The sequence below is a fragment of the Mus pahari genome, chromosome 22, assembly GCF_900095145.1.
Source record: "Mus pahari chromosome 22, PAHARI_EIJ_v1.1, whole genome shotgun sequence".
NCBI classification, from domain to species: Eukaryota; Metazoa; Chordata; class Mammalia; order Rodentia; family Muridae; genus Mus; species Mus pahari.
Genome location: NC_034611.1, coordinates 21153335 through 21170763, shown reverse-complemented (window position 1 = coordinate 21170763; position 17429 = coordinate 21153335). Strand labels below are relative to the sequence as shown.

The window sequence follows — 17429 nt, the reverse complement described above, 5'->3', positions numbered from 1 at the left end:
GTGGGGTGTGTGTGTGTGTGTGTGGTGGGTGTGGTGTGGTATGTGTGGTGTGTGTGTGTGTGTGTGTGTGTGTGTGCTTAAGAAGCTGGGAGTAAGTAGGAGAGGCTGAGCAGAGTGAGCAGGGAAAATAGAGGCAGAGTCACAGCTACAGGGAGTGGCTGGCTCTCAGGAAGACCTGGCAGCAGGCTTTGAAAGTAGCCTTAGCATGAAGAATAGATTTGCTGGGGCAACAGCAGGAGATCATCTGGAGCCATGTTAAAGTGATTTGAGTGAGGGAGAACGTGGGGCTGGATGGGGCTGGAGAAATAAGGGAAATGTTGAGCTCTGCCTCTTATGTGAAGACTGAGCAACAAGGCTGACTAATAAGTCTGATATGAGAAAGGGAAAAGATAAGATTTTTCGAAAGTTTTTTACTTGAATAACAAAGTGGCATATTTGTTGTTGTTGTTGTTTGTTTGTTTGTTTTGTTTTGTGTTTCCAGATAGGGAAAACTGGGAAAGAAATGTGAGCAATTAAACTCAACTAATGATCTTATTTTGTTGTTCTTCATTACTCAAGCAAAGTGGAATAAATTCTATTTCAGATGTAATATACAACTATGGAATGCCCTAAAATGTAACTATTCTCTCTAATAGTTTCTTTTTGTTTGCTTGTTTGTTTTTCGAGACAGGGTTTCTCTGTGTAGCCCTGGCTGTCCTGGAACTTACTCTGTAGACCAGGCTGGCCTCAAACTCAGAAATCCAATTGCCTCTGCCTCCCAAGTGCTCAGATTAAATGCGTGCACCATCACTGCCCAGCTAATAGTTTCTTTAAAATATCATTCTCTATATTTGTGCTTCCTTCAGGTAGTCATGCTAATATTTTGCCTAAGATTTATAATTAAACTATTATTATTATTCACCTTCAAGTATTAAGAGTTTGGGGCGGGGCTAGAGATATGGCTCAGCAGTTAAGGGCACTGGCTACTCTTGCAAAGTACCCAGGCTCAATTCCAGCACCTACGTGGTAACTCACGACTATCTGTAAATCCAACTCTAGGGAAACTGAAGCCTTCTTCTGGATTCTGTTTGCATGAGGCATGTACTTGGTATAGATACACATGCAGGCAGAGTCCACAGACATAGAAGTAAAAATACTTAAATATTTATTGTCTATTTGAGTACAGAAAAAATATTACAAAGCAAAAGAAAATATAAACTAATTAGTAGATTAAGTACAATTAAATAATTTTTCTATTAACTTTTGCTTACATTGCTAATGTGTTCTGCTTCCTTGTGTAGACTCACGCCAACCTGACATCATGCCAAGCTCTTGGAAATATGTGTGTGATGAACATGAACTCTTATGACTCGACCACATTTGATGCTTGTCGACTGTTCCATTACATCTTTGAAAGCACTGCTGGATTGATCAGTGTGCATTCTGTTCCATTCTGGTGAGGAAATTTGGAGTATTTGTATTAAATACTCCAGTGGTTATTTCATGAATGTTAATAATATGAACTATTTCTTCCACTTATTAAGATGATTCTAATTGTTTGTAGGAGACAGAACCTTCCTTGGCTGTTCTACGGAGACCAGCCAGGATTGGCTCCTCAAGTTCTTAGTACCACACCTCTTCCTACAAATTTCAGTTTTAAAGGACAAAACCAGGTACAAGTTCCTGTATCACGGGAGCAATCACTACACATGGTCTCTGAACTTTAAGACAAAAAGTAACTGTGGCTGGAGATGGGGCTCAGGGATGGCATGCCTACTGACATACACAGGCCCTGGCTTTATTCCCTCGGTCCCCAGTTTCAGAAAAAAAGACACAATCACTAGTCACACTTGTTAGTTTCCAAGAATATTTTGAAAAGTTTACATACTCAACTATGTAAATATCAGCCGTTCATAGAAACTGCAGAGTAAAGGGTTGGGCTGTTCACTTTGCTGCATAGACATCTGGATTGTGTAGGTATGATGGCACTTGGAGGGTTGAGGAGGGATTTCATCACCTAATGCAAACGCCTCTCTGTCATATGCACCCATAATTTTAAGATAGCTTCCAGAAACTTCATGGCATGTCACAGCTCCTATTTCTCCCCTCTCATTGTTGAGCTTTCCAGAATGAGGTCCTATACCTTTCCCCACACACATCCCATGTAACAAATTTGAGAGGAAGGTACCTGCCACAGTGCTGCCCCTAAATCCTAAAATAACACTTCTGCAAAACACCAGTCCTATTTAAAGTGTGTTGAACTGTATAGGTAGTGGGATTAATTTACATTCAAATAAATTTAGTGGAATTTAAAATTTTCAACAAAAACAGTGCTAATATTAAAAAGATAGTCAATAATGAAAGATACCCTCAAAGGAGTATTTAACATAAATTTACTGTTGTCCTTCTTTAACCAAAACATAAAGCTGAAGTTTATTGCTGCTTCCTATGATATACGAGGACACTTCATCAAATGGCAGCCTTTAGACGGTGGTGTTTTACAGGTAAGTATGAGTCCAGCTAAGATGCTGCTGCTAATGAATTTTTATCTGAAACAGAGACTAGAGGGACAGACTAGAGTATTGCTTGATGGGAACTTTAAAGTTACAGTGTGCATGTGTATGTATGTGTGTATGCATGTGTGTGTATGTGTATGCATGTGTGCGTGTGTGCGTGTATGCGTGTGTGTGTGTGTGTGTGTGTGCATGTGTGCGTGTGTGTGTATGTATGCGTGTGTGCGTGTGTGTGTGTGTGTGTGTGTGTGTGTGTGTGCATGTGCGTGTGCTTATGCGTACATATAACATTTGTGAAGGATAGAGGAAAATTTCTGGAAATGTATTCTCTCCTTCTGGTCTAAGAGATTGAAGCTTGGTGGCAAGTGCCTTTACCTACTGAGCCATCTTGCCAGCCCAAGTTGGAATTTCTTAAAATTGTTTTTCAAGTTAATATTTCCTTTACTTTTTGTGGTCTTCAAACATTAAAAAAATGTAGAAAATAGAGCATATGTTCACAGAGGACTCTTTCAACAAAGAAATTTATGAGAGATATTTATCAGTTGTGTTCTCTGTTGAAGCTTTGTCCAGACACCGAGAGAAGACTAGATGCTGCGTATTCTTTTGGAACAACGTACCAGCAAAATGTGAGTGTGACTCTGTTTGTTAGGCAGCCTGTATTTTCACTTCGTTCTACTGACTGGAATGATAGGTGATTTTTTTTTTTATTCAGAAATTTATTTTAATGGTAATAACAATTTCATGAATTAATAAATCTACTGTCTGGGCACAGAAAATGTTAATCATCAAGACAAAGGTACATTAGCATCTACAGAGTTTTAAATAGTCTACAATTAATTATTTCAATGTTCAACTTTCATAGTCAACTGTTTAACTGCCTCTAGGCTTATGTGTCTTAAACAAAATGCCACTGCTGAGCATTTTATAATAAAGTTAAAATACTATTTTATGTTTAGAGGCTACTAAAAATGTAATTCCCTGTTCAATTTACCACCCAATAAAATAACAATGCTTTCTTCTGTTTCCTTTAATACTTTCCTGTTGTGTGTAGTTTTTTTATTATTTATTATGTATTTTTTATTAGTTGTTTTCTTCATTTACATTTCAAATGCTATCCCCTTTCCTAGTTTCCTCTCTGAAAATCCCCTATGCTCCCCAACCCACCCACTCCCACTTCCTGGCCCTGGCATTCCCCTATACTGGGGCATAGAATCTTCTCAAGACCAAGAGCCTCTCCTCCCATTGATGGCCAACTAGGCCATCTTCTGCTACATATGCAGCTAGAGACACGAGCTCCGGGGGTACTGGTTAGTTCATATTGTTGTTCCTCTTATAGAACCTGCAGACCCCTTTAGCTCCTTGGGTACTTTCTCTAGCTCCTTCATTGGGGACCCTGTGTTCTGTCCAATAGATGACTGTGAGCATGCACTTCTGTATTTGCCAGGCACTGGCATAGCCTCACAGATTACAGATATATCAGGGTCCTGTCAGTAAAATCTTGCTGGCATAGTGTATGGGTTTGGTGGTTGTTTATGGGATGGATCCCCGGGTGGGGCAGTCTCTGGATGGTCCTTCCTTCAGTCTCAGCTCTGAACTTTGTCTCTGTAATTCTTTCCATGGGTATTTTGTTCCCCATTCTTAGAAGGAACGAAGTATCTATCTACACTTTGGTCTTCCGTCTTCTTGAGTTTCATGTGTTTTGCAAATTGTATCTTGGGTATTCTAAGATTCTGGACTAATATCCACTTATCAGTGAGTGCATATCATGTGTGTTCTCTTGTGATTGGGTTACCTCACTCCAGATCCATCCATTTGCCTAAGAATTTCATAAATTCTTTGTTTTTAACAGCTGAGTAGTACTCCATTATGTAAATGTACCACATTTTCTGTATCCATTCCTCTGTTGAGGGACAACAGGGTCCTTTCCAGCTTCTGGCTATTATAAATAAGGCTGCTATGAACATAGTGGAGCATGTGTCCTTATTACAAGTTGGAACATCTTCTGGGTATATGCCCAGGAGAGGTATTGCTAGATCTTCCGGTATTACTATGTCCAATTTTCTGAGGAACTGCCAAACTGATTTCCAGAGTGGTGTACCAGCTTGCAATCCCTCCAGCAATGGAGTGTTCCTCTTTTTCCACATCCTCGCCAGCATCTGCTGTCACCTGAATTTTTGATCTTAGCCGTTCTGACTGATGTGAAGTGGAATCTCAGGGTTGTTTTGATTTGCATTTCCCTGATGATTAAGGATGTGTAGTTGTAAAAACACGCTACCACCTTTGCCCATGAGCTGCTGTGCTACCAGCCCCTCCCAGCTCCCTAGCTTCCTTTTGTTCCACCCAGCTTAGCTCCAGGATGACTGCTGCCAAGCCCAACCCAGCTTCTCTTCTTTACCTGCCTCCAGGTCCAGGGTCTTGCCACCAGCTTCCACTCAAGACCCTTGAGTCCACAGACAAAAGACACACAGATAGCTCTGTTAGTTTACAACTTGCCCACTAGGCACAATTGCTGGGTGCAAATATCTCCTGCCTGGAAATGCATGCCCTTACCATTTTATTATCTCTGTCTCTCCAGTAGTGGCTTGCTCCAAATAGCCCCTGCCAAACATCTTTGGCCACCTGCATGTAGCAGAGGCCATAGGTCCTAGCTCTCCATGAGGCCTTACATGATTGCAGCATCCTCTTTACTTTAAAGCATGGCAGAAAAGCCCCTTTTCACCTTCTCTACCTCTTCTTTTCCTCTTGGAACCCAGAAGTCCCATCTATACCTTTGCCCAGCAATTGGCTCCCGGCCTACTTTATTGACAAATCAAGAACCAATTAGGGAACTAGACCTTAGAATCAGAACCTCCCCTTACACATCCCTGTCTCCAAACTTTCCTTTCACCTTCCTATCATGACTTTCTTTCACTTTGACATTACAGTATGGTACAAAAGAATATTGTGAGCCATTTAACATTTGAAAGATCCTTGGTAGCATATAAACATATTTTAACATCTTATATGTGCATACACATAGAACAAAACCACAGTGAACAGTGCCTTCATGAGAAATTCATTGGAAGGAACATTTTTATTATTGATTAATATTGGACAGTTGTGCCAGAGATTATTTTTGTTTATAGATTATAATTTCCAAATTTTCTACCATGAACATGAATTTTATGATCAGACATGACTTATAGGGTGTTTTGTCATCTTTTTATAACAATGTGGACTACAAGAAGGGAGACCCTGCCGGTGTGCAGTACATGGCGATGTGCTCATCATTCTCTCAATGATGTCCCATTGAATTCATGAAACAATTAGGCGAGGAACTTGGTGTCTGTGCGTCCATGGGACTCAGTAATATTAGGTGATCACCAAAACAGTTGCATCAGGTAAATAGGTGTAAAGCCATGATTACTGCAGTCTAACTGACTGTTACGCACAAAAGTAGTTCACAGCTCAGTAACCACACTAGCTATATAGGCAGAGAATGGCAGAAACTGTTCAAGTGTTATAATGTAGTTGTGTATAAGATTGTGTATAAGTTGTGTTCTCAGGGATATGCAGAAGGACCAAAGAGTCTATGATGCTCAAGGCTTATAGTGAATAGAAGTTGGATGGAACATAGTAAGTAAGGAATTTATGAAGAACCCACACTTGTAGTGTTGGGAAGCTTGGAGGGCCTGGCACATACATGGTAAGGAACTGTACTGGGTTGGTATGAACAGATGAGTGTAGACTGGTAGGGAACAGTCAGAGATGAGCTTAGCCCTCATGAAGGAAGCCAGTCATATGCATGATTATACATCAGGAAAAAAACCAAAAACAAACAAACAAGAAAAAAACCTGTTCTTCACCCCGTAGGACAACACTGGTTTTAAGCCTCTTCTTTGATATGTACTTAGTGTTGGAAGTGAAAGCCAATCTCCTCATGTTATAGATTAAAAACAGAAAAATTCTTTACTGGTTGCCTTTTTTCTTTCTTTCTTTCTTTCTTTCTTTTTTTTTTTTTTGAGTAGTACTATTACAAATTTATATTTTGGAAATCTCTTGAAAGTCCATGCAAATAATATAAAGACACTTTATAAAATTAAGAAATGAAATGTTTAACATGCTTTCTAACTTTGATTTGTGGTGTGTTTATTTTTATTTTACTTCCTAGTGTGAAATCTCTCTCTCTAAACTCCTGGCTGACTTCCCTAGTCCTGTATTTTATGATGTTTACCTCGAATATACTGATGAAGAGCAACGCCATTACCTTTGGGCTATACCAGTGTTAAACCTAAATCTTCAACATAATAAACTGTTTGTGAACCAAGGTAAGACATTCTCCCCTGTTCTCTCATAGCCGAAATCAATAGACATAAACCAGTATGATCATTTCAGGAAAATGGGGATAATGATAATGATTATGGATCCTCTTAGTGTACAATTTTATACAGATGAGCCAAGGTACTATCAAGCTACCTCTGTAGCTTTAGGACATTTATTAATTTGATTTTCAGTTCTTTAAGACATCACACCCTTGCTGAGAGTATGTCCCTAGGAAAATAAGTAGAATTATAAATTGAAACATTTTTATTTCCTGTTTCTGACCCTCTTTTGGGACAAACTAATTTCTTTTGCTGTTACCCATGCTATAAAATTGGACCTAGGCAGTGAGCAGAGATGGCTGACAATTTCTTACAGGAGAAGCCCTTTGTGGTCATCTCACATAAAACAAAAGTCTAGGTTTTAATATTGATATCTTAGCTAAGTGTTGTGAGTGCCATCATAAGCAGTTTGAAAGTAGCTTTCCTAATGTCACTCTTTCCTTTTTTTTTTTAAATAATGAAAGACAGTAGCTCCAGCAAGTGGCTTCTTACTCGGCGCATTTTCTTAGTGGATGCAGTAAGTGGACGAGAAAATGACCTAGGAAATCAGCCAAGAGTAATTCGAGTTGCTACCCAGATTTCACTGAGGTAAAAAAAAAAACTACCCAATGATTAAGTAGATTTGGGAGTATATGAGGAAGGTATTTACCAGTCATTATCAGCCTGAAGCAATAGGTAGAACCGAGCTGAAACAACACACAGGCTTTCCTTAGAGATGTGTAGATTGGCAGAGTCCAATAAAGGTTAAGGGCTAAAGCAGAAAACGGATAGCAGCCACCCTCAGGAGTTTGTGCAAATTCATGTTCTTGGCTTCTCTATTCCTAGGGAATTACCGTAGGCTGAGAGAGGAAGGGAGGGCGTATCAGTGGCTACAGTGGTGCTGTAGTAAGCTTAGGAAAGAGTGTGCTCAGTCTCTCTGACCCCGTTTCCTTTCGTGGCTCTCTGTCTAGAATCTTGAGTCTAGATTGACCCAGGTTAGCCAGCATCCCCCTCATTCTAAATACCCCACCTTAGCATGCCACCATGCAGCCTGTGTTCTCTTTTCCATGTAATAGTAAGATCTTGATGGAACCCCCACTCCAGCATGTTGTAATATATGCTGTGAACACATTAATTTTACACTTGAAGCAATTCATGTGCTCATCATTTTCTCGCTGTTCGTTTGGTCTCATGGCAGTCTTATGAGTTGGGCACTGTGGGAGCTTTCTCGTACTTCATGCTGACACCCATGTGCACTGTGGGAGCTTTCTCATACTTCATGCTGACACCCATGTGCACTGTGCTTCAACGTGGGCTCAGTCTGCCAGAGTAGAATTTCTAATAAAGATGAAATCAAACCTAATCAGGGTAGGCTTGTCCTTGGTGAGGCCATGCTGGCATTTTTCTTTTTGGGCTCACTAACTGTATGGTACTAATACTCTGTAGTTGCCAAGTTATAACTGAAACAAAACTAAATATAACGTGTGTTTTGATAAAAATTCATCTTTCCTATCTGAAAATCCACATTTTATCTGCTTTTGTTTAGGTGTCGTGTCTTGGCTCTTTCTGATGTTCCTTAAGTGTGTTTCATAGTGCTTCTGTTATTTCATATGTATATCTCAGAGCCTAGATCTTGTCTCCTGATGTATACTTTAGTGAGAATGAACTATGGTTTAACTCTTAGTTTATAAAGAGCCTCCTCTAGTCCTTACTAAAATATCAAGACATTCTATACAAATTAAAAAAGAAATGATATATGCCTAAGATGTTAAATATATTTCTAAGTTTGAGTATATTTTCTTTTAACAGCATACGCCTTGTACCCAACACAAAAAATGGAAACATATACACTCCCTTACTTACCGTTGCCTACAGTGACATTGACATCAAAAATGCTCATAGCCAGTCTGCGAAGGTGAGTTCTTTATTGTTCAGTGCCCTTGTATTTATAAATACTACTTAAATGCTGTTGTAGCTTATCATGGTCAAAAGGTAATATTTTTTTTAAAGTTTTAAACAAACCCCTTTGCTTATATATTCAAATTTTAATTATTGGTGTCTAATGAAAGAGAGAAGCTGAGCTCATAAGGATGTTGAATATTAAAAAATAATAGTGAATGACATTTATTTTTATTATGAGTATATGTGTAGTGGGGGAAAGGCGGCAAGTGATTGCAGGTTCCCATGCAGACCAGAGCCATCAGGTTCCCCTGTGACTGAGCTGGAGTGAGGTGGAACTGAGGATGGCTCACTCAGCCTGGGAACTGGGAGTTGAACTCAGGTCCTCTGCAGGAGCAGTGCACACTCTTGACCACTGAGCCATTCTTTCCATGTCTTGGTGGAAGGATTACCAGCAGCTGATAGAGATGGTTCAACAGAGAGACAGATGAAAATCATCAGCTTTGTAATTAGTAGGATAAAGATGGACCAGAGAATGAAGTTTGGACCTGCAGCCCCGATTCACTAACCATTGAAGGCCCTCTGTGTCCGAGAGGGCCCACCTATGAAGGACAGAGAGCTCGTACACCCAAAAGGCAGGTGTGCCAAAGAATAACCCTGGAAAGCCCTGGTCACACATGGCCAGTGCCTCCCTCGGCCCGTCCCTCGGAGAGAGCATCCCTGGTTGAAGGACAGATAAGCAAGAGAGGAACAGAGTGAACCAGGGAATCCTGGATGCTTTACCGTCTCTGGGAGAGTTGTAGGGGATTGCCTGTTCTCTGGGACATGTGAAGTAGGAGACAAGCTTTCCTTATCAGCAGCACTCACTAATAGCTTTTGATGTCTGTCACTGTGCTTTTTATTAGTACCTCTATTAATAGTCTCCTGTGTTGCTTTGCTGCTGTGGTGCCCTTACTCTGCTTGTGATCAGGCTCTCATAAGAGAGCCGTGGTTCTTCACCTTCCCAACGCTGCGACCCTTTAATACACTTCCTCACACTGTGTGAGTGTATGAGCTTCCTCTCTGTCATAGGCAGGGCTCTAAGACACACGTAAATCATTTTTGTTGCTACTTCATAACTAATTTTGCTATTATGAATTGGAAATAAATAATCTGATAGGAGACCCCTGCGGTGGTAATGACCCACAGGCTGAGAACCACTGCAAAAGAGGGACATAACATGAGACCTTTTCCTCATTTGCAGAACTAAAACTAGCTAGGTCAGATCAGCTTCTGTTCACTGGCTTTACATGCATTAGTACTGGAGAAGACAATTCAGAAACATGCCAACTTACAGGATGCTGGATTAAAATTTCCTAGTGAATACACTTATTTTAATGCATGCACTCTTTTCTTTAAATGTTATTATTGCCCATAGTTTACAAACTAAGTCTCAAGAAACTGCAATATAAGAAATAAAAGAGGAGCGTCAGCTGGTTCCTCGGTGTCCTCGGTGAGTTAGGGTGCTCCGCAGACACCAGACAGCACAGTTCCAAAACCAGAAGATGCTAATGGTGGAAGGAGAGAACTGACTACCCAGAGTGGTCCTCTGACCTTCATACATGTGACATGGCATGCATGTGCCCCTACACACACACACACACACACATGCAATCAATCAATCAATATTAAAGATAGAAGAAAAAGAAATTTAGAGTAATGAACTACCTTGATTTGATGAGGCTCACCTCAAATTTATTGTAAATGCAAAATATACAGTGGTTTGATCATTTTAAATTACAATACATTTTAATTAAAGTATAATTATGTCCTCTTACGATCCTTATGACAGCCCTGACAAAGGCTGTGTTTGAGTTTTGAGCACCCAGCTGTCCTTCACATAGGTGATATGTCCTCGGTAGCCTCCGCAGCTGGGTCCACGTCCTGACTCACCAAGCAGGTCGCCATCAACAGGAGCTCCCTCGGGTTTCCTCTTTACCACCTAAGAAAGGACTCTGCACTTTGTCTCCTGGTCTTGTTTGTCCCCTCTTCAGCTAACCTTGTGCCTGTGTGATGTCCCTTTCAGACAGCATCTCTGATAGATCCTTTCCTTCGCTTGTAAAACTCTTGTGGTGCTTCACCTTAAAAACACACTAAAGCAACTAGCAGCCAGTCCGCTCTTTCCTCAATGTTGCTAGCTCCTCAGCCTGCACTGGTTCTTTTCCTTCCACTTCCCAACCATTTCACTCATTGCTTCCACTCCAGTGCTTGACATTATTCTTCCCTGGAAATCCCCCAGGAAGGTCAGCCATCTTTACCTTGGTATTCTACATCTGATACTGCACTCCTGACTCTGCCGTCCTTCCCCGAACTCACTCTTCTGTAACCCTGATAAAGCCAAAGGAACGGCCTCTCCCACCTCTCATACTCTGCTTTTTTCTCCTGTATCTTTTTTCAGTTTCCCCTCCCTCCACTCTTCCCAGTCCCCCCACACACCTCCCCTCTCCTCCAGATCCACTCCTCCTCAGTTTCCCTTTTAAAAAGGCAGGCACAAATGTTCCTATCAAGGCTGAGTGAGGCAACACAGTAGGAGGAAAAAGTCCCAAGCACAAGCCAAAGCATCAGAGATATCTCCCACACACACTCCCACTGTTAGTCCCACAAGAACACTCAGCTACACAACCATAACATATGCAGAGGACCCAGCTCAAACCCATACAGGGACTATGACGGTCCCTTCGGTCTCTGTGAGCCCCAGTGCTTTCTCTTGTATCGTAATACTGTGCAGTCCACGGGATTCCTGTTCAGACATTTGAGTATTCTGTCTTCTTAGGGGATGGTTGTTTAGCTAGTTGATAAACTTGTGATAGAAGGTCAATCATATGTCTTAGCAACAAAAGCCTGTCTGGAAGTGAATTCTGATTAACTTGGCTTGAACTACTGCCAGAGACCTTGGTTCCCAAGAAACCCTTCTTTCCTCTCATGCATGTTCAAGAGAGAAATTTAGTGAAGTGTAAAAGTTTTCCAAAAAGCATATCTCTGTGTGAATAAAGGCCAACATCCATAATAGTGACCATTAAAAATATAGTGCTCTTGGCAAGATCCGGCCACAGATTTATTATGAACATGGGTGTGTATGGTGCTGAATCTTAGTATGACTGATCTGTTCTCTTTATAATCCAGATTTCCTTCTCAGTGAAATATGAGATGAATCAAGGAGATGCATTTGTTCAGACAGATGTGAGTACCTTTTAACTTGTTAAATATTTACATTCATTTTCAGTTTTGAAATGTGCAGATGTAATAAAGTTGTGAAAGTAGATTTCATGTGTTTTTATCCTGGCTTCCCTGTGATACAGTGATGGTAACCAGGCATCTAATAGCGACGTAGACCTGCGTAATATTTGGTATTACAGATTACAAGTTTGTCTCTATTGCTTTTCTGATTCTACATTGCTTTCAGTTGTCACATCTTCTGTATGTCCTCCAGTCCGTGACAGTGCCCCAGTGTTTCTTTGTCTTTCATGGCCATGATACTTTGTTAGCATTTTTTTGACCATCAATTTGGGTTTTCTGGAAGTTTCCCATGATTAAATTGAGTTTGTGTAGTTTTGTTAAAGATGCCAAAGGAACGCATCAGGCCCTGCTCAGTGTCTGGAATCAAGACTCTGTGTGTGTGTGTGTGTGTGTGTGTGTGTGTGTGTGTGTGTGTGTGTATATGCATGTGTGCAGATCTATAGGTTGTATAGATCTGTAGACCTTTTTCTTTTTTTAAGACGAGTTTCTCACTGAACCTTGAGCTCACAGATTTGGCATGTCTAGCCGACCAGCAAGCTTCAAGGATCCTCAATCTCTACTCCTGCAGCATTAAGACTGCAGTCACAGGACACTCTGCTTTTTATGTGGGTGTTACATGGGTTCTGGGGACCCAACTGTGCGGCACACATTTGCTGACTGAGCCGTCTCCACAGCTACTGCCCTCTAATTCTGGTGCCCACTGGGGATGCCTGTCTGCAGTGTTTCCTTCATTTCTTCTGAATTTATAAATTGGAACTTAATTATAAAGTAAAGTTTTCCCCTTTTCCTCACAAATTATTTATTCAATTTTTTTGTTTAAGTCAGTATGATCTCATGGATATTTAATTTGGGTGATTTTATACTCCATTGCTGTTCATTCTTCTTGCCCATCTTCCCCCAAACTTAGCCATGGAATCTCTCTCAGCTCCCATGTCATTTCAAGCACTCCCCTTCAGTGTTTGAGAAACTTTCCCTTTCTGTTTACAGGGGTTTTCAGTACCAATGAGGAAGTGTATTCTGAATGTTGTCTTTCCTTTTTGTTTTCTGTTTTAGATCGCTTTGGGCGTGTTGGGAGGACTGGCTGTGTTGTCATCTCTTTTGAAGACAGCGGGATGGAAGAGGCGCATCGGGAGCCCCATGATTGATTTACAGGTACACTTTGGTTTTAGGTGAAATCTTTTAGTCTTTTGACTCTTCTGGATCTTTCTCATAAGATACAGCTAGAAGATGAAGAAGAAAGCTGCCTTTGATTTGTATGGAGTTTAAGTTAGGAAAACTATTTTGAGGCCATAGAACATATGCAAGCTCACTTCCTTCCTGGGATCGCATAGTCCATCCCCATCCCCACACCATTTTTATTTTTGTCTTTGCCAATGTTTCAGCCTTTCCATTTTGTCCAATATAATGGCATACATTGATTGTATTTTCTTTATTTTTTATGCACCTTAAATTTTTTTATTTTATGTTTATGGTGTTTTGCCTGCATGTATACCTGTGCAATACATGTGTGCCTGATACCAGAAGAGGGCGAGGACACTAGATCCCCTGGAACAGAAGTTAGAGATGGTTGTGAGAGATGGGTGCTGGGAACAGAAAGTGTTCTTAACTGCTCAGTCGTCATCTCTCTAGCCTTTTGTATACTTTTTAGATGATTAGGGTCCTTTTTTTGTGAGCTATTTAAATCTCTTGTTTGTTTTTCTATTAGGTTTCTTCTTTTCCTTATTCATATGAAGGAGTTTGTCTTTTGAAAATATTTATCTCCTTTTTGTTTTTCATGTTGAAATCTTTTATGTAAATTTATGAGCTACCTGTTATCCCCGCCTTTAACAATTAATATATAACTAGCATTTAGTATTTATTTAACTTCTACACTGTCATATGAATTTTGTATGTGTTATATATATTATATTTATTGTGTTTAGAAAATTTGCCCATTTCAATGCCAAAACGTATTATTCTACTGTTTACTCCATTAAATTTATAGTTTACTTCTCATTTAGTCTTTGAGTTCTTTTGTCTAACATTTGTTGACTCTTTACTGTGCACCAGGCACATTTTTAGGTGTTATATGTATTGTTTACTTAATCTTCTCATAACTCTGCCTAGCTGGGCATTATTATCACTCCCATATTCCATATGACAAAAGGGAAGTAGAGCTTGGATTTCTGCTTAGCTTTTGGGTAATTCAATGGCAGCTGTTGTTGTCATCTTCCATATGAAGAGCGTGAGAAAGGTTCTGTATTGACTTGTGTAGCCAGGCTGTCCTCATGACTCCAAGGCCAGTGTGATAAGGAGTTGGAGCAGGAGGGCCTGTGCTCCTGTTGGGATAGTCAAAGCAGGTCTGCCTCCCACACAGGTCAACTTTAAACTGTTCATCCCACAGTGGTCACCGAGGGTCTGGTGTAGACTCTTGGGTTCTAGATGATGTGAGGGTAACACAGAAAACAGAATCTTCCCTCAGAGTTCCTGATAGAGAAAGGGCAAGATTCTTGACAAAACGATGACAGTTGCTCTTCACAAAGTATTCGAGATGGAACCTTGGAGTGGTTAGCATTGAGCAAGTGGTTGAAGCTAGCAGCTAAGCCAAGTAGAAAGCTGGCTTTGCTCTAATCTGTGAAGGATCTTGTGAGTCAAGAATTTAGTGAGTAGTCATTTTATATTTTTAAGAAAAATGTGATATAACCCAATTTATATTTGAGAAAGCTCACTCTAGGGTTCAGAGATGTAGCTCAGTATATGCCCAACATGAACGAGTTTCAATCCTTTTATACAACAAATAATACTACATAATAATAACTGTGGAAATTATACAAGATAGATTTGGGTAGCAAATCCAAATTAAGAAAATTTGGAAGCAGTTTCTCCTTTCTCATAAAGTGAAAGATGAGAAGGATTGAAACAGAAATGGAATGAACAGGATTTGGGAGGAAACTATCCGGCAAACTCAGTTGGTCTTCGTAACTGGTAGCATGTGGATATATGAAGCGAAGCTTCAGGCCTGAGAAAATGAGTGGACGATAGATTACTGTTATTAGAAGTCATAGTCAGTGAGCTAGAGAGACTCAGTGATTAAAAGTTTAACTGCTCCTGCAGAAGGCCCAAGCTTGGGTCCCAGCATCCATGTTAGACAGCTTAAAACCACCTGTAACTCCAGCTGCAGAGGATCTGATGCCCTCTTCTGGACTCTGCTGGCACCTGCACACACACACACACATACACACACACACACACACACACACACACACACACACACACGAACGCACACACACACACACACACACTATTAATATAATAAATCTATCAACAAACAAATAAGATACAGTACTATTCATGGACCAATAAAATAGCTCAGGAAAGAAAGGCACTTGCCACACAGGCCATCAGACCTGGGTTCTTACCAATGAGCAGCTTTGGTATCCACGTGGTAGATTAAACTGAGGCAAGCAGCCACCTTTGGGGGCTCACTGCTTAGAATTTCTGATGGGGGTAGATTCAGATACCTATAGGGGCTGCTGCCAAGGGCAGCTAATGATTAGAAAAGTTACTCAGCAGACTTTTCTCTGAGGAAACAGCTTAATTTACTGGGGCTGGCACTCCATATGGTCAGCAGAAAAATTAGGAACTCTTAACTACTTGGGGCTGGTGAGAAAGAGAAGGAAAGAGAGAAAATCCATCCATTCATCCATACAGACATGCATACATGCATACAGACAGACAGACACACACTGAGTGGATAAAACAAAAGGCATAGTCCAATAACTTCATACACACATACATATACATGAATACATATAAATATACATACATACATACATGTAGACAAACATATACACATTTACACATAGAATGGTTAAAACAAGCTCCAGCAAGCAGGCTCCAAACATTTCACACATACACACATAAATACACACAATTGATGGAGCAAGCTCTAACACACGCAGACAAGCTTTGCATACACACACATAGTTGATGGGTGGAAGGAACAATGTTCCAACCCCCATTCACACAAACCTTACATACACAAACCTTACCTACACAAACCTTACCTACACATACCTTACATACACATACCTTACATACACATACCTTACATACATGTACTTGACGGATGCTCCAACCCTCAGACTTTATTCTTTTTTCCATAGCTTATGTATCCCAGCAAAGTATTTCAAGCATAACATTACAATGCGATTACATTTTAGTTTTCTTCTAGTAAATGTTTAAGAAAAAAGTGTGTTCCCCAATAACATTACAAGAAATAACAGTATGTACTACAGATAAATAAAATAAATGATTTCCCCAAACCCACGTACATTTATAACTAAGCAACTTTTTATAAATTAACAAAGTGTCAGCAAGCAAGGAAGTTTTCCCAGCCAGTTTCTCTCACTGGCAGGCAGCAGTTTGCAGTTACAAAGAAAGGAGTAATTATTTTATTACTCTTTAAAAGTAATTTTGTAAGAATCTTAAAATAATCATAAATCTAAACTTTTATATAAACAAATCAGTCATATCTACCTTAAATCCTCAGAATGCGTTCATCAGCAAATCTTAATACATCATATCAGGAAGCTGAGGGCAAAATGGGTATAAGAAATCAATTTTCACCAGAGTGACATCAGCCAGTGATGCCATTGTTCTTGTTCTCTGACCAACAAAAGGTCCCTATTTAACTAATAAGAGTGTGCCTTTCTGAACTTCAAATTGTTCCCTAAGTTTTTTGTTTGTTTGTTTGTTGGTTGGTTTTGGTTTGGTTTGGTTTTTTGTTTTTTATATCAGAGCCAGTAGTCAAATCATCTCATACACACTAACTTAGCTTCACTAACAACTTTATTTTTCCAAATGTTTTCTAAGGGTGGTGGTCACTGCTGACGACCTGCGTCTCTAAGTTCTTCTCTAGGGTGGTGATAGAATCATTAATCTGCTCCAGCCACGATGCCTGAAAGAAGTCAAGCTTTAGTACTGTGAATGCCAGAGATACTGCCCAGTGAGAGGCTGGGCCCCCTTAGAGTTTTCATACAGTTCTTAGATTAAGAGAGATGTGAGGGCAACAAACAGAACAGAACTCCATAACAGCATGAAGTCCTCAGGACACATAGTCCTCAGTGCCGTGCCACACGGAAGCTCACCCAGTGGCTGTGGTAACCCATGGGCTGCACTCCATGAGTTCTAAGCCATTTCGTGTTCCTCCTGCATGGCTCTCAGCGGGTTCTACTCCTGGAACATACATGACAGTAAAAGGGGAGAACTGACTCTATAAAGGTGTTCTCTGACCTCTAAATAAATACATTCCACAGTACATACACTTATGCACACAGATCATGCCTACACATGCGCATGCCTGTACATGCACACGCCTGCACATGCACACATGCACAGACACATACACATACACATACACACACACACACACACACACACA

The 17429-nt window shown here is 40.3% G+C and overlaps 1 protein-coding gene across 1 annotated transcript in view; it reads left to right on the top strand.

The window, feature by feature from the left end:
• Tmem67 (transmembrane protein 67) overlaps positions 1-17429 on the top strand; it is a 48627-nt gene that overhangs the window by 15949 nt on the left and 15249 nt on the right. The window contains exons 8-16 of the mRNA XM_029533409.1: positions 1281-1435; positions 1544-1652; positions 2406-2483; positions 3053-3118; positions 6643-6799; positions 7318-7441; positions 8642-8747; positions 11894-11950; positions 13061-13159. Coding sequence (XP_029389269.1) covers positions 1281-1435; positions 1544-1652; positions 2406-2483; positions 3053-3118; positions 6643-6799; positions 7318-7441; positions 8642-8747; positions 11894-11950; positions 13061-13159 — 951 coding nt within the window. The remainder of the gene's footprint in view (positions 1-1280; positions 1436-1543; positions 1653-2405; positions 2484-3052; positions 3119-6642; positions 6800-7317; positions 7442-8641; positions 8748-11893; positions 11951-13060; positions 13160-17429) is intronic.